Source organism: Ammospiza nelsoni, chromosome 11, assembly GCF_027579445.1.
Source record: "Ammospiza nelsoni isolate bAmmNel1 chromosome 11, bAmmNel1.pri, whole genome shotgun sequence".
NCBI lineage: Eukaryota > Metazoa > Chordata > Aves > Passeriformes > Passerellidae > Ammospiza > Ammospiza nelsoni.
This window is the reverse complement of record NC_080643.1, coordinates 14310001-14334152: the sequence shown is the minus strand read 5'-3', so window position 1 is coordinate 14334152 and position 24152 is coordinate 14310001. Positions and strand designations below refer to the sequence as shown.

General features: G+C 62.3%; 4 protein-coding genes across 6 annotated transcripts in view; 1 reads left to right on the top strand and 3 right to left on the bottom strand.

Annotated features, from left to right (window-relative positions):
- Nucleotides 1-1225: 1225 nt before the first annotated feature.
- SEMA3G (semaphorin 3G) lies at nucleotides 1226-13678 on the bottom strand. The gene is made up of 16 exons (XM_059479970.1): nucleotides 13597-13678; nucleotides 10209-10369; nucleotides 9125-9187; nucleotides 7505-7624; nucleotides 6831-6921; nucleotides 6634-6750; nucleotides 6251-6393; nucleotides 6058-6172; nucleotides 5876-5945; nucleotides 5556-5700; nucleotides 5069-5300; nucleotides 4864-4955; nucleotides 4557-4598; nucleotides 4162-4387; nucleotides 3734-3873; nucleotides 1226-3644 (listed from the first exon to the last, which is right to left on the bottom strand). Exons 1-16 carry the CDS (start codon nucleotides 13676-13678, stop codon nucleotides 3180-3182), a joined length of 2304 nt encoding a protein of 767 aa, XP_059335953.1. The 3' UTR covers nucleotides 1226-3179.
- Nucleotides 13679-15111: 1433 nt separating this feature from the next.
- Nucleotides 15112-21106, bottom strand: ACY1 (aminoacylase 1). Its single transcript, XM_059480002.1, is given in 16 exon segments — nucleotides 15112-15684; nucleotides 15802-15862; nucleotides 16131-16210; nucleotides 16301-16369; nucleotides 16451-16595; nucleotides 16773-16822; nucleotides 16925-16998; nucleotides 17102-17158; nucleotides 17361-17450; nucleotides 17697-17773; nucleotides 17958-18052; nucleotides 18160-18264; nucleotides 18816-18880; nucleotides 19483-19627; nucleotides 20851-20928; nucleotides 20930-21106. Coding segments are annotated over 16 exon segments (1533 nt in total). The 3' UTR covers nucleotides 15112-15519.
- A 34-nt stretch (nucleotides 21107-21140) lies between these two features.
- On the bottom strand, nucleotides 21141-23129 carry ABHD14A (abhydrolase domain containing 14A). Its single transcript, XM_059480268.1, has 4 exons — nucleotides 22478-23129; nucleotides 22252-22367; nucleotides 21723-21958; nucleotides 21141-21458 (listed from the first exon to the last, which is right to left on the bottom strand). Exons 1-4 carry the CDS (start codon nucleotides 22690-22692, stop codon nucleotides 21276-21278), a joined length of 750 nt encoding a protein of 249 aa, XP_059336251.1. The 5' UTR covers nucleotides 22693-23129; the 3' UTR covers nucleotides 21141-21275.
- Nucleotides 23130-23209: 80 nt separating this feature from the next.
- ABHD14B (abhydrolase domain containing 14B) overlaps nucleotides 23210-24152 on the top strand; it is a 1674-nt gene continuing 731 nt past the window's right edge. Inside the window, exons 1-3 of one of the 3 annotated variants that reach the window (XM_059480222.1) lie at nucleotides 23210-23383; nucleotides 23573-23804; nucleotides 23961-24152. The exon at nucleotides 23961-24152 is cut by the window's right edge and continues 50 nt beyond it. In XM_059480222.1, the coding sequence (XP_059336205.1) occupies nucleotides 23597-23804; nucleotides 23961-24152 (400 nt within the window). In that variant the 5' untranslated portion in view covers nucleotides 23210-23383; nucleotides 23573-23596. Of the gene's footprint in view, nucleotides 23384-23481; nucleotides 23805-23960 lie in introns of all 3 variants that reach the window. The other 2 variants (XM_059480220.1, XM_059480221.1) reach the window with 2 other exon arrangements.

Below are 24152 nucleotides of genomic sequence, written 5' to 3'. Positions count from 1 at the left end.
AGTGAATCTGTTTTACATTCTTTCTAGTGCAGGGTGTGCAGGAAGGATGGATGTCTGGAGCTTATTGCCCCTAAAGCAGTAGGGTTTGTCACATCTCTCTGTGTTTCTGATGACTGATTTCCAGCCTCTCTTCTCTCCCTTTCCTCACTGTGTGCTGCTACTTCCCTTTATTGTCTGGGGCGTTCAGCTATTGGCACATGCTCATCAGCTTTATGCCTGCAATTCTCCAGACATTTTAATACTCAACGCTTGTTCAGTTCTGCCCAGTGCCTCAGGGACCCTCTGCTCCCTGTGACACCCCACAGCACTGCTGGGGACAGGCCTCCCCCAGAACAGCAACCTGCAGGGCTGCAGGATGGAGCCCGTGCCCCGTGCTCATAACGGGGGCTCTGAAAATTTACATGTTGGGCAGAAAGAAATAGCAATAATAATAATGTGGGTGCATCTGCCTGCTGGGGCTGTGGTGTTGTTTTGTTTGTCTGTGGGGTTTTTTGGGGATGGTGATGATGATGATGGGGCTCACTCAGGCTCAGCAGCCTGAGTTGCCCTGTTGGTGAGGGGCTGCACTGCCCAGCCTCTGGTGATGATGATGATGGGGCTCAGACTCAGCAGCCCGGGCTGCCCTGTTGATGAGGGCTGCACTGCCCAGCCTCTCCTCCCAAGCAGCTGTCAAAGGATGAGAGGGACACAGTCTTCAGCTGCACCAGGGGAGGTGTTGGACATGAGGGAGAATTTATTCACAGCACAGGTGATCAGACCTTGGAACAGGCTGCTCAGGGAGGTGTGGGGTCACTGTCCCTGGGGGTGTTCAAGGCAAGGCTGGCTGTGGCACTCTGCCATGGTCTGGTGACACAGCAGTGTCGGGTCACAGGTTGGACTCAGGGATCTGTTCCAGCCCAGTGGGTGCTGTGATTGTGTGCTGAAGGTGTGAGCCCTGGCCTGGCCAGCAGCCCCACCGTGGCTGCCTGGGAGGCCGGCAGGCTGCCAGCACTTCCTTGGGAAGCGGGATAAAAATAGGAGTGGCTTTGTTCTGGGGCCGTTCCCACGCCCGCCCGGCCTCAAGGATCCCCTCACCCCACCCTGCCCCGGGACAGTGCCCGGCCCAGGTGGGACTGCTCCCCCTGCAGAAACCGAGGTGCCCGGGGTGCTTGTTCTGCCTGGGGTGCTGCCTCCTCCCAGCCCCAGGTGCATTGTACTGCATGTGTGTTGTATTGCACACGGATTCTTACACATGTGTGGGTGTGCACATGGCTGCTCAGCTCCTCCCTGGCAGTTCCTAGGGTCACAGGTTGCCTCAGGTGGCTGTTGATCACCAGAGACAAGGCTGCAGAATGCTGCCCTGAAAAAATCTCTCCTGCTCCAGCCTTAGTGGTAAATCCACCCAGGAGCACCAGGCTGAGCCACCCCGGAGATTTAGTGGGAGCAGGGACAATGTACCCCCAAAAGGGGGGACTATTTAGGGGACTGTTTGCTCCTGGTGTCTGCTCCTGCTCAATATGAAGCATTGCTGGCCCTTGTGCCACCTCCAGCCTGTCACAGCTCACCTCAGGCCAGGTCCCAAAGGCAGCAGAGCCCTCAGAGCCCCTCCTGCTGCCTCCCCCAGCGTGGGCAGCCCAGCCCTGCTCCGTGGGGCACAGGGGTGCACAGGTCAGTGCAGGCACTGCAGAGCTCTGTAATCCAGGCCCTGGGGAATCACACTCCTGTCTCATTCCAGGCTTTTCACCTCGGTCCCTCCCTGTCTCTGCATGCTGGCTGCTGTTCACCTGTGCCCCCCAGGCCTGCAATTATCCAGATCCAGGTGCTTGGCTCCATAAATCATCACCACCCGCACTGCTCCCGTCCCTGCAGAAATGTCCCAGCCTGCCAGCCCCATCACAGCTCTCCCATCCCAGGAGGTTGCAGGACAGGTGGGACAGGGAGGAGAAGAGGGCAGGACCCCCAGTCCGTCTCTGGGATGGGGCAGTGCTCCCAGGGAGCCGCTGCTGCAGCACAAACACCCACGGGGAGGAGAGATGATATCACGACCTGGCTTTGTGTGAGCTATTTAGGGCCTTTTAATTATTATTACTATTATTATTATTATTATTTTTCTTTCCCGTTCCTGCAGCTCTGAACAATGCCGGTCCCGGCGGGGCGGCGGTTCACACCATTGTGTGGGGCTGCCCTGCCTCAGGAAGGGGCCGATCTTTATCACCCCGGGCTCAGTGAGTGAGCTCATGCCTGCTGAGGAAAGCAAGGAACACCTTGCTGGCAGACTGGAGGTGCCCTCCATGCTCCTACCCCCAACTCCTGCGTTTGGGGGAGGCCCTGGGTGCTGCTTTAGCTCTGCCAGGCAGCAGGAGCCCACCCAAACCAGCCCTGCCAGGCCACCCACCAGCAGAAACCACCCCCGGTGTGCTGCAGCCCCCCAAACTCCGCTGGGGCTGCCCTCTGCCTGTTCCTGCTTCCACCTGGGCACAGTGACAGTGGTGACATTATTGATTCTCCCAGTGTTTACCCAGGAACAGGTCTAACCTGCCTACAGCCGTTTGCTTTTCTCCCCAGCCCTGTCCAGCCTTAAAACTGTGAGATGTGTAGTGGGGAGCTGCACCCAGGAACAGCTGGCACTGCTGAGCATATCCCAGTGCCGAGGGAAGGTAGGCAGGAGCCCTGTCCCCCAGGACACACCCTGGGTGGCACAGCACAGCTCTGGCTCCCCAGGCACAGCAGGTGACAGAGCTCCTCCTGCACAGAGGCTTTTTGGGATGATGCTGGCTTTCCCCCATACAGATGAGCAGGCATCATCTTCCCCAGGCTCTGTGCTGGTGTGGGAAGAGCCTGGAGCCATCAGCCGCTCCCCACGGCGCCACACATGGCCCCAATATTCACAGAGGGACCCAGGCAGCACCTGGGTGACAGCATGGCCTGGGTGGCACCGTGCCACTGTGCCCCAGCCCACCCAGGCATCACGGCCCCCACCTGCTGCATCACCTGCAAGAGCAAGGGGGGCCAACGTGTCCTAGCTCACTGCCTGTTTGTGAGGTGACTCTGCAGCCCCTGAGGGTGACAGGGACCTGCCCATCCAGGGGGACCAGGCAGGCAGCACTGCAAGCCACCCAGCAGCAGGTGAAGAGGCCCCAGCAGCAGCACAGGGAGCTGGTCCCTGGCCACGGCTGCCCCACGTCCGTCCCCTGCCCTCCCTAAGTGGCCGGTGCGTGCCGGGGCACGCGGTTCCTCTCACTGTGGGCTTTGCCTGTCCGTCCCTTCTTGGCCACGTCCACGCCAGCCAGGACCAGCTTGGCCTGGGCCAGCTTGCTCTTGCGGTGCTGGGGGCGGCTGCTGCACCAGAGGCGGGCACAGTACTCCTCCACGCGCCGCGGGTTCGGGGAGCTCACCAGGTGCATGATGTCCTTGAACCAGCTCTTGGGAGCCTGTGGCACCAGCCGGGGCTCGGGGCACAGCAAGGCTGGGAGCTCGTCCCCCGGGCCCCGGGGGAAGGAGTGAGCCAGCTGCTGGCTGGGGATGACCCGCAGGGCGGTCTTGGCCACGGTCTGGGTGAAGCCGTGCTCCAGCGTTTTGCAGTAGTAGGTGCCGGCGTCATGCCGGTGCAGCCTGCGGAACAGCAGCCCCTGCTCCGTCTGCACGATCCGCTCGTCCGTCTTCACCTGCAGGCCACCAGGGGTTGGGAAGGTCCGGGAGTGCCCCCACGTCCCTCCCGTGTCCCCCCAACGGGAGCAGGGCAGGGGAGCCTCACCTCGTCCCGCTGCTCGTCAGGCGGCCTCTGCACAAACCACTGCACGCTGGCCTGCGGGGAGCGGGGCACGCACTCCAGGAAGGTGCTGTTGTCCTCTGCCCCGTAGAGCACCTTCTCCTCAACGCTCTCAAAATCGTCCACTAGGGCAAACACAGGCACGGGCTGGCAGGGAGGGCACAGCCAGGCTTCCACCTGACCCCACCAGGTGCCACCCCCCCTTGGCCACCTGCCCAGGTGCCATCTCCTTCTCTCCCAGCAGCCAGCCCCAGCTCCAGCAGCACCCACCTTCTCTCGGGTCATGCCCTGGTCTCTGAGATGGGCAGATGAGGGTGCACACATGGCACCTTCTGTGTGCTAGGGCTGTGCATGTCAGGCCATCCTGGGGCACTGTGAGGAGCCCTCCAGCCCTGGGGCCCCCAGTGTCTCACCGGTCAGGTTCTGGTCCAGGCACTGGTGGGCAGGGTTGGCGTGGCGCCCGTCCTGGCGGCGCTGGCGGCGCTTGCCCGAGGGCTGGTAGTGGGTGCAGGCAGTGCCATCCCAGGCACAGTAGGGATCCCTGGCCAGGCAGCACTCGGCACAGGCAGTGCCGTAGGACTCGCACTGGTGCAGCCGCACCTGGGCCATGCCCAGGCTGGAGCCCACGTAGAGCGTTTGCTGGGGGAACAGCACCAAGGTGGTGAGGTTGGCAACACCCATGGGCTCAGTGCCTGGGGGCCCAGCCAGGACACCCCAGGGCACACATGACATGGCTTTAGGAGGCTGTGACCACAGCTGGACACCTGCCTGGTCCCCAGCCCCGTGGCTGAGCCGTGTCTGTACTCACACGTTTGACAGAGATCTCCATCTGGGTGATGGGCACAGGCACCTGTAGGGGAGGGGAGTGGACATCAAGCTGGCATAATCCCCACCACAGACAGCCTGGCTCATTCAGAGCCACCAGGGCTTGGCAGAGCATCAGGAATGTTTTGGGGAGGGTGAAAATACCCCCAGCCAGCCTCTGCCCTCACGACCCTGAGACCTTCCAGTGGCCAACAATGCAGTTACAGCCCTGACCCTCCATCCCTACATGTGTCCCCAACCTAAGCCCACCCCACTGCCCCCTCCCTTGCAAGTGGGGCAGTAAATGTCACCTTAAAAACCTGCAGCTCCTCCAGGATGACTTCTTCAGTCATGGCTGAGTTTGTCTTCTGCATGACCACCACCTTGAGCACTGAGCCAGCATCTGGGGGCCCAGGAGGATGGAGGTGTGAGCACCCTGCATCTCACAGCCCAGGGGGTGCCCACTGGGACCCCCAGCTCTGCAGCTCCTTCCTGCACTCTGCCCCTGCTGCTTACCTGTGCCGAGGAAGAGGATGTCGTGCTGCCCATCCTCGGCCTCCACCCTGTCCACCACGAGCCGGCGCAGCCGCTGGGGCAGGTCAGTCTTCACCAGGAGGGGCCGGTGGTGCCGGGGCAGCACGGGCTGGAACATGAGGGGGTGGGCACGGGCAAAGTGCAGCACCTCGTCAGGGAAGTCCTTGGTGGTGCCGTACTGCCGCCGGGGCTGGTTGGTGGTCTTGCTGGGACACTGCAGGGACAGAGGGGACCAGCTCAGCCCAGACACCCAGCACCCATCACTCCTTCCCCCTCCATCGTCCCTCAGAGATGTCTTGGGCCCCTCTCTGCCTTCCAGTTTGGCATCCATCTCTTCCAGCCCTGTGCCAGAGCTTGGCAAAGCACCAGCTGACCTCTCCAGCAGGTGAGAAATGGGCATGGCTCCACCACCAGCCCAGAAGAGCAGCTGGAGGAGGGGAGGGACCTGGATCTCCAGGGAGTCACTCACCACGCCCGGCCGTGGGTAGGGCACCCTGCCCTCGTAGGCAGCCCACTGGTGATGGGGGCTCTCGCGGTGGGCAAAGGGCCCGTTGAACACCTCCCTGATGTCAGCCATGCGGTACACACAGACAGCAGAGCCCCGGAAAACGTGGCTGCAAGGGGATGGAGAGGGGGTTGAGCAGAGCCATGCTTGGCACTGCTGGCAGCAGGGGCACTGACATCCCCAAAACACATGGGGAGCAGCCAGCAACCCTTAGTGACAGTGACAGGGCAGGTCATGGGCAGCTGCAGCTGGATGTCCCCAGAGGCTGGAGCTGGAGCACCCACCTGACAGTGCTGAAAAGGGCATAGATCTCTGGGTTCTTCCTATCCTTCGTTCTCAGCAAGAAGACATCCTCTGGAAATGAAAGCATGGGCTTTTTCCTGAAATCCAACCAAGTGACTAGCCCCAGTGAGATACAGCTCCATCTGTACAGAGCTGTATCTCACTTACCCAGCTCACTCCTTACCCAGCTCATCAAAGTAGGTGTCAATGCCATCAGGGCCAGGGACTGAGCACACCAGCCGGGCCTTGTTGAAGGTGCTCCACTTGTTTACCAGCACCCTCTGGCCACCAGCATCGTTCTGCAGGGACAGGGAGTATCAGGGCCACTGCTGTGACTGGTGCATCCCTGTCCCCCACGGTCCCCACCAGCAGCCTACCACGCAGACACGCCCCACACGGCTGACAATGGCGTGCTCCCTGCTGTCTGCCTCCACCACCTTCTCCGTGAAGAAGAAATAGGCTTTGTCATTGTCCCGGTCATCGTTGTCTGGGATCAAGTGGGCTGCCACAAACTTGGGATCTGCAAGCAAGAGCCGGTCATGTCAGGTTGGGAGAGAGGGCACAGCCACCACCTCCAGAGCCCCAGTCCATGCTGGGGCTGGGTGCCAGCCAGCAGCACACCCAGACCTTGCTGTCCTGGTGCCTGTCCCTGCTCTTAGCTGGCATGGAGGATGCTGCAGCATGGCCACAAGGTTGGTGGTCCCTGTCTGGGGGCGATGGAAGGGCAGAGGGCGATGGAGGGGCAGAGGGCAGCTGTTACCATGCAGCAGGCGCTGATCCACCTCCGTGCGCAGGGCGGAGCGCGTCCCCATGCTGCGGAACACGCCGGGATCGCGCCCCAGGAAATCTGCCGTGAGGCCGGCGTACAGCTCCCCTCCTGCAAACACACCCAGCTGCTGCCACGGGGACCGGCCCTGGGACACCCCCGAGGTCCCACATCCCCAGGAGGACACCCACCGATGACGGTGCTGGCGAAGGCGCGGCTGGGCTCGTGTGGGCACCGGCCCCGGCCGCTCTCCATGCTGGCAGCGTCCAGGCTGAAGGTGTGCTGGGGAGGGAGCAGGCAGATGAGCCCTGGGCTATGCTGGGGCCACCTCTGCTCCCTGCCCCACCTGCACCTCACTCAGGGCACCCAAAGGACCATCTGGAAGCAGCATCCACGCTTTTTGAGGCAAGACTGATCCCATGAGGGTGCATGGCAGCTGAAGGGGACCCACCAGCCCTGTTGCTTGCTCGCCTGCCTGGTCAGAGTGATCATGGTACAGACAGGGCCAGGCTGTGGGGAGGGCTCTGAGGGGTGTGCCATTCCGCCCCAGTCAACTTGATTTATGAGCAGTGAGCTGGAGAGGAGAAAATGCCACCCCTACCTCAGCCCCTAGCAGGACACCAGCCCCTGGGGACAGGTCTATAAAGGGGATCCCAGGCCAGACAGGTGGGAAAGCTGGACAGGGAGTAGCAGAAGGACAAAGGGACAACAGGGAGCTGGTTCCTGACACTCCCCCCACCACCAGTACTCAGGTTAGAGCAAACAGCACATCCAGCATCCCCCTGCAGTCCCAAGGCCCCTCAGGAGAGAGGCAGGCAGTAGGGACCCACATTCCAGGGCTGTCCTGCTGGGGATGCTGCCCTACCTCGCCACGGTGCCCCACGTAGATGAAGGTGCACATGGGGTGGAAGGCACCTGTCCCGCAGGCCAGCAGGTGTGTCCGGTTGTAGGGATGCAGCACACGGACATAGTTGGCACAGTCAGTCTGGGGGCACAGCAGGGACAGGAAGGGTCACTGGGTATTGGTGCTGTGCCCACCCCAGCTCCCTGGCTCAGCCTGGGGCCCTGCCACAGTGGGTGAGCCCCAGCCCTGGCTCCCAGGGCTCCACCCAGGCTCCCTGCCTCCAGCCTGGTGCCAGGGATCTGGGGTGGCAGCTTGTGCCCACTGACAGGGCTGGCATGGACTTCATCTGGGTGGGCCCCAGCCCACTGCAAAACTACAGGGCTTTTTACTGCTCCTCCTGCTGCCCAGAGCATCCCAGGGAACCACACAGGATCCAGCTGCCATCTCCTGCCCACAGGCACCTGTGCACTCACCCTGTGGCACAGTGCACGCTGGCCAGGGCACCAACATCATCTGCCCTGCAAGCTGCACACCCTGCCCCGAACCCCTGGCGCCCAGGACGTGACCAGATGCAGGGACATCCTTCTCCGTCACGTTCCTGCTTACGCCAGGGATGAAACAAAAGGAGGAAACAGTGGAGACAGAGACCCACAGGCATCCTGGGCTGCCTCCAGAACAGCCCTGCTCGCTGCCGTCTGGAATTGTCCCCTTCTCTGAGGGACGGCACCAATGACATTCCCAGGCTGGAGACCTGCCACCTCTGACTTTGTGCATTTTCTCCTGGCAGTTCCCATTGGAAAGGGCTCCCATCCTTCTCCACCATTAGCTTGGCAGCTCCCCCGGCCAGCACCAGCCCTGCCTGCCCTCCATTGTCCCCTCCACAGCGGGATGCAGGCCCCTCCTCTGCTGGGAACACCGCTGCCCAGCCGCCCCGGGGGCTCCCAGCCTCCTGCTGTTTATTTTCCCTTTGCAAAGAGCCTCTAAAATAGCAAGGGAAAAAAAATATACGTTCAAGAAAAATAAAAAGTTGAGCCTGGCCTGGCTTGGATCTGTCGGTGAGAGCTGGTAAAATAAACACAGAGAGCAGAACAGGGACTCCTGGGAGTAATTTGTCTGGGCCAGGGGAGCCTTGGGGACTTTCTCCCCGCCACAGTCCTGCTTCATATTGGGCAGGAGGATGCAAAAACGGGTAAGGTTTAGGGAACAAGGTCACCAAACCTGAGCCAGTTACAGATTTCCCACCATCGGGGACAGCCAGGATGGGGCAGGCAGTGTTGCTGGGGTCTGGAGCACAGCATGGGGGTTTGGGTCCCTCCAAGCTGCAGTCCCAGAGCCCAGCTATTCCTGCCTGCTCGTGCTGCCACATTGGGACATGCTGGCCACCACTCTGTGGCCACAGGGCTGAGCAGAGCAACTAAGACAGGTTTCCAGAGCCTGGAGCAAGCCTATTGCATGGCCAGGACTGGCCATGGACTCCCAGCCTGTTTCCCTCTTGCACAAGGATTAACTGGCCCCTGAGCCCCAGGGCCATCCCTGGCAGGTGACATGGCACAGCCCCAACATGGGAGGAGCCATCTGTCACAAAGGGAACCCATCTGGCACCCCCAGCTCACAGCAGAGCACACATGGGGAGAGACTCACCCCTGGGTCCTTCCCCTTCTGAAGACACTCCTCCGTCTGCCCAGGGCGGGGTGGCCAATAGATCTGGAACACAAAGGGTCTGCTGGAGCAGGGAGAGGGGACAACAGGCACCCAGCCATGCAAATCCACATCCCCAGGCTGCCAATGGCAACGGGACAGAGAGAGGGACCACAGCTCCCTGGAGCCCACCCAGCCCAGGACTCCCACCCCACAACCCCAAGCAGGACCCTTCCTCCTGGGCAGATGCAGCCTGGCAGTCACAGCCCACAGCTGGGCTGGATTTGGGTGGTCATGCTGGGAATGGCTGGAGCTGCCCTGGAAGGGGGTGGGCTTGTGGGTGGCCTGGGGAAAGGGTGCCCAGGGGACAGCAGGAGTGATGGAGTCCCTGTCCCCCACAGCCTTTGGCAGCTCTCAGACCGAGGGCAGCTTGGGTACACAAGCCCTTGACCCCACTGCAGTGACCCAGCTCGCTGAGGGGCACTTCATTTCCTCCTCCTCTCTCTTCAGCTAGAAACAGCCCAGAGCTGTGTTTGAAAAACAAAAAGTCAAAGTGGAGAGGGTGAAAGAGGAGGGGAGCCAGCACCCAGCATCATCATTCTGGTCCATCATCTCTCCCACCAAGGAACCAGGAGAGATTTGGGGGCATTGCCAGAGGACCTCTAGCACAATTTCTTGCAGTGAGGGATCCTTTTAGCTCCTTGTCTCTGCAGGCTTTCAGGTGAATATTTGCCCTGTGAAAGGGATGCCCAGATGGGGATGAGCATCACTCCATCTCCCAGTGGCAGTTTCTTAGAAGAGTGGAGTCCAAAACAATGCTCAGTGCCCAGGAATCACTGGTGAGCTGCACCACCAGTCTCCTAGGCTGATGATCATGACTAACTGCCAGCTAATTTCCCTCCAGCCACCTCAGCCAGCCTGCCCTTGCCAGGCACTACAAGTTTACAGAATAATTTTGAGGCACTTGAGATGAGGCCATGCCCAGGGCAGGCCTTGCTGCAGAGTAACTTTGCCCGGCTCAGTTGGACACCGACAGGCCTACAGGGGGCCAGGGTGGGGACAGACACCCCAGGAGCACCCAGCTCACCTCCTTGGCACCTGCAGTGGCCCCGTCCAGGAGCAGGGAGTAGAGCACATCCTTGCCCCCGAGGAAGAGCCGGTCGCGGTACTCATCCAGGTAGAGGCAGCGCAGGCCCAGGGAGCCACGGTGGCCAAAGAACAGCACGGAGCGGTTGGAGGCTAAAAGCTCTGCCAGGAAGAGATGAAAGCATCATCAGCAGGAGCCATCCCAGCCCCAAGGGTTCGTCTGAGCTGCTGAGTGTCATGGAGCTGTGCTGGAGTCAGCAGAGCTGCTCACAGCCACCCCAGCATCTGCCTCATGGACAGCCCAGCCTCAGCCTGCCAGGAGTGCTGCTCTCCCCGCCAGCCAAGGACAAAGCTGCAGAGCCAGCAATCAGCAGCAGGGTCCTAGGAAAGGCTGCCATCCCCAGCAAGGTTTGGCTGAACCAGCCCAGACTCCCACTGTGGATGTGCCACAGCAAGCTGGGCTGGGCAGTGCCACCAGCCCCAGGCTGGGATGGAGGCGAGACCGGACACAGGGTGGGTGCAAGGCAGGTCCTGACCCTGCTGGGTGCCAGCCAAGGACACAATAGCAGGCACCCAGCCAGTGCCATGGGGAAACTGCCACACAAAGCCCGCTGCTGCCACTGCCACCAGAACTCACTGACAGGAAGGTTTCCTCCATGGCACAGACCAGGCACTTGGGAAGAGGCACCAGCATGGGGGTATCCCAGGGATGGACATCACATCCCAGACAACAGGGTCTGACAGCCAAAGCCCCCAGAGCAAGTCCAAGCCTGAAACTCGTGCAATGCCTCACAGTGATGATGACATGGGGGCAGTAGCTCAGCTGGTTTCAGTAGGAAATTACTTTCAGGGTCATCGAGCTGGCACAGTGGTGCCCACAGAGCTCCCACAGCTGCCAGAGGGAGAGGGCCAGAGGGAACGGCTCAGCTTCACAGGACTCTGAGAACCCATCCCGACCCCAGGCCAGGCCACTGTGCCTGCCAGACAGAGAAGGAGAGGACAAAGCACCATTGATGAGCACAGCTCTGTCCCCAAACACCCTCCAGCCCAGAAGAGTGCCAGCCACTGCAGCTGACCCCAGAGAAAAACCCAGCCCCAGCATCTCCCACACACGTCCCCAGAAGAGGGCGATGGTGCTGGGACAAACCCAGTCACCACAGGTCAGGACACTGGGCTACCAAGTCCTGCTCTTGCTGGGGGGACATTTGTCGCTTCCAGGAAGGAGGTGGCCAGTGACATAATTCCCATTCTGGTGGAAATGCTTCTTCTAGGCCCTGCAAGGGAGACAAGGCCCATCCCCAGGAGGGGACAGCAGACACCTTCACCCCACCACACATCCTATCCCTGCTCAGGGGCAGTCCCAGTGCCCCAGGGGCATGGGGGATACAGCCCCAGCGCTCCATCCCCATTGGAAACACCTCTGTGCCTGCAAGCAGGGCTGGCTCCAGGCAGTGCTGGTCCTTCCACCCAGTCTGGCACCCTCCTCCCTGTGTCCTACAGCACCAGGTCCTCCCACATGGCCGGGTCCAGCCCAGGAAAACGCTGTCGTCTCCTTCTATTCTTGCCCAGCAATAATATTTTCCCAGCTCAAAACAACACTGGCAAAGTCGGCAGGCTCCTTTCATTGTTTCAGGCAAGGCTTCCCCTTCTCCCCCAGACCTGGAGAATTCCTCCTGCGCCTCGGGTTACAGTGGCTCAGGGCTCCTTCCCCTGCAATCCCCAGGGACCAGCCCTTTGCCATGACCATCCATCCCTGGGACACCCTCACCCCAGGGTGGGGGTCCCAGGGGAGGGACAGCAAAGAGCACAGGACAATACTGCTGGTCCTCACAACAGCAAAATGTTCTTTCCCCTCTCACATGAGCCACTGCTGGAAGCTGAAACAAAAGGGAAAGAGTGGCTGGAAGTGTGAGGGAGGGCTGGCTACACGGCCACCCCAGCACCCACAGCACAGTGCCTGTCCCTGTCACCCCACAGAGTCACCTCACAGCCAGAACCAGCAGCCACGCAGAGCCCAGGACGAGGAGCTCTGCACAAACAGCCTCAGCTCACCACGGTTTTCATTTCAGGGACTCTAATGTCTTTAATTGAAATTTTCTTTTTCTTTTTTCTTCCCCCTGGGGAGAAGGCGGTGGCAGAATTTGTTTCATGGGAAATTTCAGTTGCTGTTTCCAATTTGGAAAACGAATGGAATAACCAGCTTAAGGGGAAAAAAAAAGAAAAAAAAAAAAAGCAGCTTCCAAAGGTGGCTGGCTTCCCATGGGAGGCTGAGGAGCTTCCACCCCGCCCCGGGCAGCTCCTCGCACCTGGGAAATGGACTTTGTGCTGGACAGGATCAGACACTGAGCCAGACACCGAGCCCCGCGATTCACCCCTGCTGAGACCCCAGATCCCCTCACCCTGTGCCAAGGCCAGCCTGAGGACACCAGGTCGCATCCCGGGGCAGAGCCATGAGCCACGCCAGGCTCGCAGGATGAGGGATGGGGGGCACTGCGTGCCTCAGTTTCCCGTTCCACAGACAGGCAGACCCTGGGGTCACCTGCTGTGTCCCAGGACAGAACAAGGGGTGCAAAAACCCGGGAACCCCCAGCCCAGGCAGCAGAGGAGCGATTTCCCCTGGCCCTGCAGCTCCCGAGGCTCGGGAAGTGCTGGGCTGCCCAGGTCTGTCCCCCTCCTGGGAAGGAAGGGGGAAGATATACATGATGTAATTTATTTTATGTTGCATTTTTTACAGCAGGTTCATTGCTTTGAGGCCGGGAGGAGACTGGGGCGCCCCAGGCTCTGTCAGGTTTGGCTGGAGCAGCCCATGGATTAGGCTGGCAGAGCGGGGGATGCGGCGAGCCAGAGCAGGATCACAGGGAGAGCTTTAATTAAACCCGAGCGCTGCCCCCGCACCCCCGAGGGGCCCCGGCACCCGCACCCCAGCGCGACGGGGCTCGGGGGTGCACCGGGACCCCCAAACAACCAGGGGCAGGATGCTGAGCACCCGCCCGGCACAGGAGCCAAAGCGTGCGGGGCCAGGACACCGCCGTGCCTCAGTTTCCCCGCACGCCGCGTGGGAGCCGAGCCCCCATGGCAGCGGCGGGGCTGGCGCGGAGCCCGGCGGCACCGGCACATCCCCTGTCCCCTGTCCCCGCCACCCCGCTCCTCTCTTCCTCCTCCTCCTCCTCCTCGGGGGTCCCCTACGTCCCGGTGGGGAGCGGAGGGTGCAGAGCAGCCACCCACGAAACCCCAGCACAATTTGCCCACAAACCGCACCAAAATCCCGCATTTGGGAGCAGTTCCCGCAGCTGAGGCTGCAGCTGAGGCTCCCCAACCCTGTCCCCTGAGGTCACCCTCGCTGGCCACCCCCCTCCCGTCCCGCAGCAGGTGCCCCCGGCCCGGCTCACCGCGGTAGGACAGGCGCAGCCGGGGCAGGCTGAGCCCCGCCGCCCAGAGCCAGCACAGCGACAGCGCCACGGCCGCCCGCATCCCGCCGCCGCGCCCTCGGCCCGCCGTGGCACCGAGCCTTTATGGGGCCGCCATCCGACCGCCCCCGGCCCGCCCCGGCCCGCCCCGGCCCGGCCCCGCCAAACCCCGGCCCCGGGCGGCGGGGATGCGCGGGGATGCGCGGGGACACGGCCCCATCCCCCGGGGGGACCCGAGAGCTCCGCTCACCTCAAAGTGTCTCTGCCAGCGACGCTTTAGTGCAATACAGCAGCTTCAGACCTCGCTGCAGTCCCCTTCCCCCCAGTGACCCTGGCAGCACCTCGGACTCATCCCCGAGGATGGGGAGCAAGGCAGGGAAGCTCTGGTCCCCCAGCCTCGCACTGCTGGAGGAGCAGGAGAGGCCACACAGACCTGCCCCCAAGGAGGATGCTCGGCGTGCTGTGATCGCCCAGCATCAGCAAGCACACAGCTGTCAGTCCCATCTCAGTGCCAGGCAAGCTGGGGACAGCAGGCCAGATGGGGAGGGGAATGAGCAGGGTGCCATAGGGTGCCACAGGTAGCCCTGGCACCCCGACAGGGCAGGGGAAAGCAAAGGTGCCAACATCCTGGGCAAGGATCCTGGCCAGCAAGGACCCCACGGTACCCACACCATTCCTGTGCCATCCTCCCCCTGGGCTGCTGGGTCACTGGATGAGATGTGACTCAGATGCCAACTTCCCCTGGGAGCCTCATCACACAGCAAGTATGTCCTGCACCCAAAAATGTTGGACTTCCCCCTGCACTGGATGGAGGGAGGGGAAGGAGGAGAAGAGCTGGTGGCTTCTCCCTCAGTGCTTCATCACCACCAGCCTCATCTCTTCTCCCAGCCCAGCACAAGGTACCCTCATTATCCCCAGCCCCCCAAGGGTTCCAGCAGCTTTTTTAATTAAAACAGAGGTCAGGAGGCTGGGGAGCCCTGGCTCAGTCCCACCTTTTGTAATGGAGCAGTTCTGGCAGCCTCCTGAGCCGTGTAAAACCACCTCAATTCACTCTTGGCCCTTGGTTCCCCCAGGAAGCCACACGGCCAGGACAGATCCCACACCCTGGGGCACTGGGAGCCGCACAGGGCTGGGAACGAGCAGGAAGGAGGAGGAGGAGCAGCCAAGGCAGCTCTGGCAGGTGAGCAGAGGTGCCTGCCCAGACCCGCTCGCTGCCTGCCCTGACCAGAGGGTCTGTGCAAGCGGCAGAAGCTCAGGAGGGATGGAAGGAGGGAGGGAGCAGGATGAACCCCAGTGCCCGTCCCCCGAGGCTGATCGGGAGCAGAGGCCCTCAGCCTGCCCGGGCAGGATCCTGCCTGCACTGCTGTCATGCAGGCAATGAGCCCAGGGCAGGAAAACCACCCCAGCAAACTGCACTGCACCAGGAAATCTGCAGTGCCTTAGTGAGACTCCGTGGGTAGCACCAGCATGGACAGACAAACAGACACACTGCCCCGCTTCAGGCTGTGCTTACCACTGAGATTTATTGATAGGGAGAGTGGGCAGCACTGGCCCCAGCTCCCCCAGCAAGGGGGCAGGGAGGCAGGACAAGGCATGGGGAGGCAGAGTGGGGCACTGGCCAGCCCCTCACCACCCAGCCAGTGCAGCCAGAGATGGCACAGGGAGAGGGGGAGGCACTGACAACACCAGGAAAGGCTGGAGGCACCTGGGCACGAGGCTCTGCTGGCACCTGACCACGGGGGACACAACTCTGTGGGTGTCCCCATCAGGCCAGCCCTGAACACAGGGCACGATGCCATCTAGATCCCCAGCACCAGAGCAGGTATTTGCTGTGCCCAGAGCCCCTGCCCCTCTTTTTAAAGCCTGTGTCTCTCTGCTTGGCACTCCCTGTCCCTCGCCAAGCGCTCAGCCCTCCGTGGGCAGCGGGGGCACTGAGGCCAGGGCAGTCAGGAGGCGGGCGTAGATCTCAATGCCCCGCAGGAAGATTTGCTCGTTCAGGAACTCGTTGTGGTCATGGAGCAGCACCGGTGTGCGGTTCATGGGGGAAAAGCCAATAGCAGGGTGTCCTGCCTGGAGATGGGGACACACAGAGTGAGGTCACAGCCCCCTTTCACCTGCACACAGCTGCTGCTTGGGGCTGTGGTCTCACCCGGGTGAGGCCCTGTGGCAGGCTGGCAGCACACTCACCGCTCGGATGTAGCGGCTGTCAGTGGCAGCTGGGAAGATCTCCAGCTTGAGCTGCAGCTTCCTGCCAAGACAGACCCTGTGTCAGCATGGACACACAGCCAGCAGAGTCCCCTGTCCTACTCACACCCCGTGGGCAAAGAGACTGTGCCAGGACATCCCTCAGCTCTGCAGGACACTCAATCCCACACCTTTTGGGGGGCAACAGGGAGATGCTTTGGCAAATCCCCATCCCAGCCCCTGACATGACCTCAGAGGACCCCAGGGACCACCTGGCTTCCACCAGAGGATGTCCCTGCCAAGGTCCTGCCCTTCCTAGGGACACTACTTACATGTCCCTGCAGACCCCACTGAAGGCCTTCCACCATGGGTCCGAGTCCTCAGTGGAGGTGATGTGTTGGTCCATGCATTTCTGACAAGAGGCAGAGGGCAGATGAAGGGGCGAGGGGGTGGGATTTGGCAGGGGAGGGACAGGGCAGGCCAGGTAGCTGAGATCCCTCACCTGGTGGAACTCAAAGGTGACACCTTCCCCAGCATCACGGCACCACGTGGCCACCTGCTTCTCGAAGGCCTGGGCAGAGACCAGAGGAGGGGTGAGAGCGGGGTACCCTCATCCCACTCCTCTCCCGGGTGGGGCTGGCATGGTGCCCACCTTCAGGTCCACGGTGGGTGGGATGCGGATGTCAAAGCTGGCAGCCATCTCGGAGGGCACCACGTTGAAGGAGACACCCCCCTCCAGCATGGTCATGTTGAGAGAGGTGACATCCCCCAGGGTCAGGCTTGAGTCGGACTTGAGCCTTGGGGGATGCAAGGGACACTCACTATCTGCCACCTGGGGAGATGTGCTTCCCTACCCTGCTGTCACCCAAAATGGGGAAACTGAGGCACAGGGCAGCAGCACCAGATCATAGCCTGGCTTGGGATCCCAAAGGCCCCCCTCATGGACTGAAATAATCCTGCTGCCCATCTCCTACCTCTGCTTCTCGCTCTCCCTGAAGGCCAGGAAGGAGGTGATGACTTTGTGCTGGGGAGGGAAGGGCAGTGGGTGAGGACCAGCCCCATAGGCAGGGGGACCTGGCAACCCAGGGCAGGCATGGGGGTGCACAGGAGGTACCCCCTCTCTCACCATCTTCTCAGCTGCCGTGTTGCTGATGAAGCGGGACCCATGCCCGGGGCTACCCGCGCACTTCACCTTTATCCCTGCAGGCATGGAGGGAAGGGTTGAGCAGAAAGCCTGGGATAGCATCAGTGCCCCAGCACCCAGGAGAGCCAAGGACAGGGCAGTGGGCACACAGATACTCACACCATGGGCTCCTCTCACCATAGAAGACACTGAAGGTGTCAGATGGGCTGGCCAGGCCTGTGGTGGGCACAGACAGAGGGTGAGTGGGACATGGAGGTACCAAAATACTGCTCTGTCCTAGCAGCATTTTCCTCCAGACTGGCACCTGCCCCAGGGGAAGGATCCCCCAAGGGGGTCCCTGGAAGCAAGTGGGGTGCTGGTGCCTGGGGAGTGATGCCAAGAGGACACACATCCCAGTGCCAGCCCCACCAATACTCACCCTCATCCATGGCAAAGCCCACGTTGAGTGCTTTAAACTCAGGGCGCTGCACGAACATTTCCATGCCCTTGTGTCCTCCCACCTCCTCATCTGTGGGGGAGAGCCTGGCATGGAGGGAGGAACTGGGGCATCCCCCAGCCCACCACCTCTAGTCTTCCTTCCATGCCAGCCTGGATGCCACCAGCACAACTGATGTCCTTGGACATGGAAACCTCTCCAGCCTTGAGCTAGGGGAGGTCAGAACCTGGGGAGCCTGGCTGCCATGGGAGACTCTCCAGCACCACCCAGCTGCCAGCCCCCCTGTACCTCCTGAGAGGGGACAGCCTGGGGACTCACCAGGCACAAAGGTGAGGTGGATGGTGCGGGCAAAAGACTTCCCTTCTGTCTTCAGCCTCCGGATGGCCTCAAGGTACCTTGCAAGGGAAAGCAGTGTATGGTCATTGTGGAGGAGAGGGGCTTGTGTGCTCTGAGCCACCTCAGGGCAGAAGTAGCACCTCTGGCCCCAGGGACCCTGAGGATAGTGGCATCCTGTCCTGCATCACTCAGGGACACCACCAGCACCATGCTCACCCAGCAGGTGCTGAGCCCTCCACTCACTGGATGGAGACGCACTTCATGTCCTGGGCACCCCGGGCGTAGATGTTGCCTTGTGAGTCTTTAACTGCCTCGAAGGGGGGGTAGGTCCAGTGCTCCTGCAGGGAAGAGCGTCCACGATGGCAGAGGGGCACAGAAGGCACCAGCTCCCATCCACCCTTCCCTCCTCTCCGTGCCCTTCCCACCCCTCGCTCTGTTCCAGCACCTCGAAGACAGGCACAACGTCAGTGTGGGAGTTGAGGAGGATGGAGCGCAGGCGGGGGTTCGTGCCCTGCCATGTCAGGACCAGCACCACACGGCCCTGGCACACCTGTGGGACAGAGGCAGGATGTCACCAGGGTCCAGGAGGGGGACAGAAAGGTTTGGATTAGCAAGCTGGAGCCGAAAAGCATCAGCTTGGGAAAAGTTTCTGGATGCCACCTGCCACCCCCTTCTCCACTGGGAGAGGAGCAGGCCTGCCTGAACCCCCACAGCCAGACAGAACCTGGCTGCAGGTGCCAAACCTGGCTGAAAATTCAGAGGAGGGAAGACAAACCCAGCATGTTCCCCTGGTGCAAGGGAGTCTCCCAGGACAGCCAGTGCCCAGCAGGAAGGATGGCCCCAGCCAAGGTGACGCTGCCAGGTCCCCTGCTAATCATAGCACAGGCAGCTGCAGAGGTCAGCAGGGAGCAGCCGGAATAGCGGCTCAAGGAAGGGCTCAGGTCAGCAGGGGATTACAGGCAGAGGGATTCACTCCTGTCTAGCTCTGGGTGCAGGCAAAGGAGCATTGTGGTCACTGAGGAGCCAAGCACAGGTGGATAGATGGATGGATGGATGGATGGGTGGGTGGACAGACTGAAGGCTGTTTCTCAGCTTGCTCACCTCCACTTTCTGGCAGGCCAAGCCCAGCTCGGTGCCAACACGTTCCAGAAACTGGACAGCTGCATCTGGGGAAGAGTGGGGAAGCCCACATTTACACTGGGGTCATTCACTGCAAACCCCCAGGGGCCCCAAGACTCTGTGGGGTTCCCAGAGCAAGGAAAGAGGTGACAAAAGAGGACAGGTGCTGCAGGTCCTGGACACAAGAAGTGGCCATGAACAGGGATGGGAGAAGCTCATCACCATCCCTTCGGGGTGACAACTTGGGAAATATGAAAAAAAAAAAATTGAAAGGGGGTGAGTTCAGGGGGAGTGTTTCTCCAGTGGAGTTTAGGGAGCTCCTCAGTGATAAAATATACTTTAGTAGGAAGACATAAATGTTAACAGAAAGAGATCTACACAGAAGGAAATCATCCATCCCAGGGCAGCATGGAAAGTGGAGCAAGGGACACGGGGCTAGAAGAAGCAAACAGCAGCTCTGAGGGCACTTGAGATGTCCCTGCCCCAACCAAAGGCACCAGCAGAGATAAGGCACAAGGAGTTTGCTCCTTAACACCACGATCAAAACAGCCCCGGTACAGGACTTGGGCACCTGGGTCCAAAGATCAGAGCTGCAAAGATGCATTACCCAGTCCCCACATGGCTCCCCGTCCTGTCCCCCCATCCTCACCGTAGTCAGGTTTAGGGTGGACAGTGTCAATCCTCAGGTACTCCCGGAAAAGCGTAACCGAGGGGTTCTCTGAGGCCCCCGCGCTCTTCCCAGGCTTCCCAGGTGCCATGTCTGGGAGCAGGGCTGCAAAGCTCTGGGGAAAGAGCTGCAAGATGGTTAATCACCCACCAGCCCCTCCAAAGTCCGCCTGCACGCTTGGTCATCACAGAAACCGAAGGGAGATGGGGCAAAGGTCTCCCCCATAGGACTCTGGGACATTGCCACCATGGGAGAAATCCCCCCCACTTGGGTACAGGGCAGGATGGGGTGTGCCCATCATTCATTCTTCCCCCAAAACACATGTTCCTGCCTCAAACACAGTGCCAGGACACGCTGTGATGCCCAGGCAAGGGGTGAAATCCAGGGAAGGGCTAGCTGGGAGGAAAGGGGGGCAGCTAGGTGGGGGAGTATGAAGAGGGGTAAAGGGGAAGAATGGTATGTTGGGTGGTAGTTGGGATTATCCAGGGGTTAGAGGTTTGTGGGAATGCTGGGGCATGCAGGCAGGGAAGGCAGCATGCTGGTGTAAGGGGGTGCAGGTGGGGAAAGGGGGCTACTGCCTGGCTAGGGGGTGCAGGAGAGCTGCAAGGAAAGGCTCTGGGGGTGCAGGGAAATGGGGATGGGGAAGGGGGATTGAGTGTTAACAGAGGCCAGATGTACTGGGGGAACACACGAGGGTGACAGGCTACTGTGGGAGCTGTTTGGGGAAAGCTGGGGGAGCAGGAGGATGTGGGGTGCTTAGGGGCACATGGGGGTTCAGCAGGAGGGGTGAACGGGGGGTATGGCAGCAGGGGGTGCACAGAGGCCATGAGGGTGCAGTGGGACTGTGGTCAGGGGGGCAGGGGTACGGTGGCTGGGGGTGCCAAGGGGCACACACAGGGGAGGTACAGGGGTACCATGGCTGGGGGGCAGGCAGGGGGCACAGTGGGGTGCAGGGGCACTGCAGCTGGGATGCAGGAACACCATGGTTAGAGCTGAGGGCAGCGCAGGGGCATGGGCAGGGGCATGGGCAGGGCTGCAGGGGTACTGTGGCCAGGGGGGTACGGGGGGAAGCAGAGGACAGGCAGGACACCGTGGTTAGGGCTGCAGAGCTGCGTTCCTGGGGTGCAGGCATAGAAGTTACAGGAGTGCACGGGCAGAAGGGCAGAGGGGTGCTGGACAGCGTGGTTAGGAGTGCAGGGGGTGCAGAAGAGCGCGGCAAGGGAGTGCAGGACAGGAGAGGAGGGGTGCAAGGGGGGGTGCAGGGTACCTCGGCCCGGGTTTAAGGGGGGCCAAGGCACCGGGGCACCCACCCGCGGGGTGCCCGGCCCCGCTGCCCGGCCCCGGCCCTACCTCCGCGCTGCCGCCGCCGGCGCTGCCCGCCCGGCCCCGCTCCGCCCGCCGCGCTCCGCCCGCTCCGCCCGCTCCGCCCGCTCCGCCCCGCCGGCAGCAGCGGGCAGGAGGCGGGCAGGAGGCGGGCAGGGGCGGGCCGGGAGCGCAGGAGGGGCACGGGGCACCCTCCTGGCCCCGCACTAGCGGCAGGGAGATGGGGCTGGAGCTCGAGGAGCCCCGCGGCGCTTGGGGACACACGCAGAAACCAGAGCAGCATCAGTTTATTGGCCTCGTGACAGACTGTTCCTCCTGCCAGCAAGGGACACCTCCAGTCCCACCCCCCGCCGTCCTGGAGATATCCCAGGAGGGAACCGCATCCCTCATGCCAGCTATCTGCGGCTCTCAGCCGCCCGGAGGCCCCTCTGTTGGCAGGGAGGAGGCAGTGCTCACTTCAGCTGGCGCAGGAAGCCCAGCAGGGCCCGGTGGAACTCCTCTGGCTTGTCCAGGTAGCAGGCATGGCCAGCACCTGACAGCACGGCCACACGGTGCTTAGGGAGTTGCTGGAGGTTCTGCAGGGCCTGGGGAGCCAGGCCAGTGTCACGGTCACCATACAGGATCAGAGTGGGCGTCTTGGTAAGGGGAGAGAGAAAACAAGAGCAGCTGTCAGAGGGGTAAATGGCCACCACACTCCCCCTGGGCTGTGCCCACGTCCATCCATCATCACAGGGGCTGCAAAGCTGAGGGGAGGCAGGTGCCAGCACCCCCATGAGCTGGGGGTCACAGGTCCCCCTCACTCACCCCAAAACAGTGCCACCCTCCACATCACCCTGCAGCCAGCTGGCCCACAAGGCTCACCAATACCCAGGGCAGCCCCCAAGAGCCCAAAAACCCACCTGGACTGCACGGTACTGCTCAGCAGTGAAATCCTTGGTGCCCACGGGTGCGATGGGCACAAAGCCGGCCAGCCGGTCCCCGTGTGCCAGGAGGAAGGGCAGGGAAAAGCGGCCACTCATGGAGGGGCTGATGAGAACAGGCCTCTGCATGCCCAGCTCCTGCAGGACACGGTCCAGGAACGCCCCCCGGCCCTGTGCTGTCAGCGCCATCTCCGCTGGGGGAGAATCCCCGAAGCCTGGTATGGGGAAGAGGGCATGGGGTAGTCAGGGGGCATTGTGCAGCCTGCAATGGTCTCTCCTCACCAGGGTTCAGGGGCGTGGCAAAAGATGGACACTCGATCAAGCCCCAGGGTTGTACAGTCACAGCCATCAATGCCGCAGGACACAGAGAAATCCCAGGCACAGTGCCCCAGGGATCACCAGCAGCTACCCAGAGCCCTCCCTGAAGAGATCCAGAGCCCAGCAGTGACTAAGGCAAGGGACGGGATCTGCCCAAAGAGATAAGCTAAGCACAGCGCCATGCTCCTACCGGGCAGATCTATGGCAACCGCACGGTAGCCCTCTCCAGCGAGCAGTGCCAGTGTGCCCAAGGCCTCCCACGTCTTGGAGGTGAACGCCTGGCCGTGCAGGAACAGGACATCAGGCCTGAGGGGGGAAAGACAGGTGGGAAGGGGCTCAGGAAGGCTGCTGTGCCTGCAGCGTCCAGCAGACCGGCCCCAGGGCCTCCACCTGCAGCTGCCGGCCGGCTGACCCACCTCCCGGGGCCCGCAGCTGCGGCGGGAGCCTCCCTGTAGAACACGGGGGGCTCTCCCGCAGCCATCCCCGTCCGCACGGTGCCGTTGGCCGCCCGCCAGGCCCGCTTCCCCTCGTCAGGCCGTGAGCGCCGGGCGGCCGGGAGCAGGAGGTACAGGAGGAGAGCGAGGAGCGCCCCGAGGAGCAGCAGCCACAGCCGGCTGCGGGCAAGCAGCATCTCCGCTCCTGCTGGAGGAGAGCGGCTGCGCGGGGCTGCGGGACCCCAGCCCGGCTGCTGCGGGGAAACAGGTCCCGGTCCCCGCTGCTCTGCTCAGCTGCGGCCCAGCTCGAGCCCCCGCCCGGCTCCACCGGCCCCGCTCGGCCCCGGCCCTGCCGCCCCCGGCCCGCCGCGCACGGCGCCGCTACGCCCTCGGGCCCCGCCTGGCGGCAGCCCGCGACACTACTGCCCCGAAGGACTCAACGGCCGGGGCTCGTAGCGGAGCCCGGCTCGGGCGATAGGCTGGGGCTCGGCCAAGCTTGGCAGAGCTCTGCAGAACTCGAACTGGGCTATGTTCGTCAAGGGCTCGGCGGCTCTCGCCACAGCTCGGGCAGGGCTCGGTACTGCAGGGCAGAGTTCGGGCCCTGGTCTGCAGCGCTCGGCCTGGCTCGGTAGAGTTCGGGTAGGGCTCGGTTTCGCTCGGCAATACTCGGCTCTGCTCGGGAAAGCTCGGCTTCACTCGGCGGGGCAGGGCCCGGCCCGGCGGGCCCCAGCGGTTCCCGGGGCCGCCCCGGACCTTCCGCTCCATGACGCGGTGCCGCCGTTCTCTCGCCCGCCCCGCCGCTCTTTGGCCCCGGGGCGCGGCACCCCCAGTGCCGTGGTGCCGCGGGGAGGAGGCGAGCGGCGGCCGGCGCCGTGTACGGAGCAGCAGGTAAGGGCTGCAGGCCCAGCGATGGACGGGGAAACTGAGGCAGGGGCGGGCCCCTGAGGCCGCCTGGCACATCGGTGACGCTGGTGGTGCCACCACAGTGAAGATGATGCCGGTGTGACCCTTCACAGCCCTCTTGCCACCACCGGGCAGAAGGTCCATCAGCCCTCCCGTCCCCACCTGTCACCCCAGTTAACAGCGCCGGGGTCCCCAGGCATGGCCGCCCCGCGGGTCACCGAGAGCACCGTCACGGTGCAAGGACAGAGCCTCTTCTACCGCCGAGCTGAGCCGGCCCAGGCAGTGCCCAGGCTGACCGTGCTGCTGCTGCATGGCATCCGCTTCTCCTCCGAAACCTGGCTGCAGGTGGGGACGCTGGCCACGCTGGCCGAGAATGGCTACCGAGCCGTGGCCATCGACTTGCCGGGTAAGGTGTGGTGAGCACAGCCCTATCAGGCGGGGTAGCCACCGGTTTGTGGTGGCAGGATGGCAACGCCCGTGTCCTGCTCTGCTGTGCTGGCTTCTCCCTGTCATTTGGGCAGAGTGGAGCCTGACAGGGCCACTTGTGTCTCGCACGATTCAGGGCTGGGGCGCTCGAAGGATGCTGTGGCCCCAGCACCCGTGGGCCAGCCAGCACCAGCGGCGTTCCTGAAGGCAGTCTCAGAGGCTCTGGACCTGGGTCCAGCTGTGGTGATCAGCCCATCGCTCAGTGGCATGTACTCGCTGCCCTGCCTCTTAGAGCACAGCCAGCTGTTCAAGGCCTATGTACCTGTGG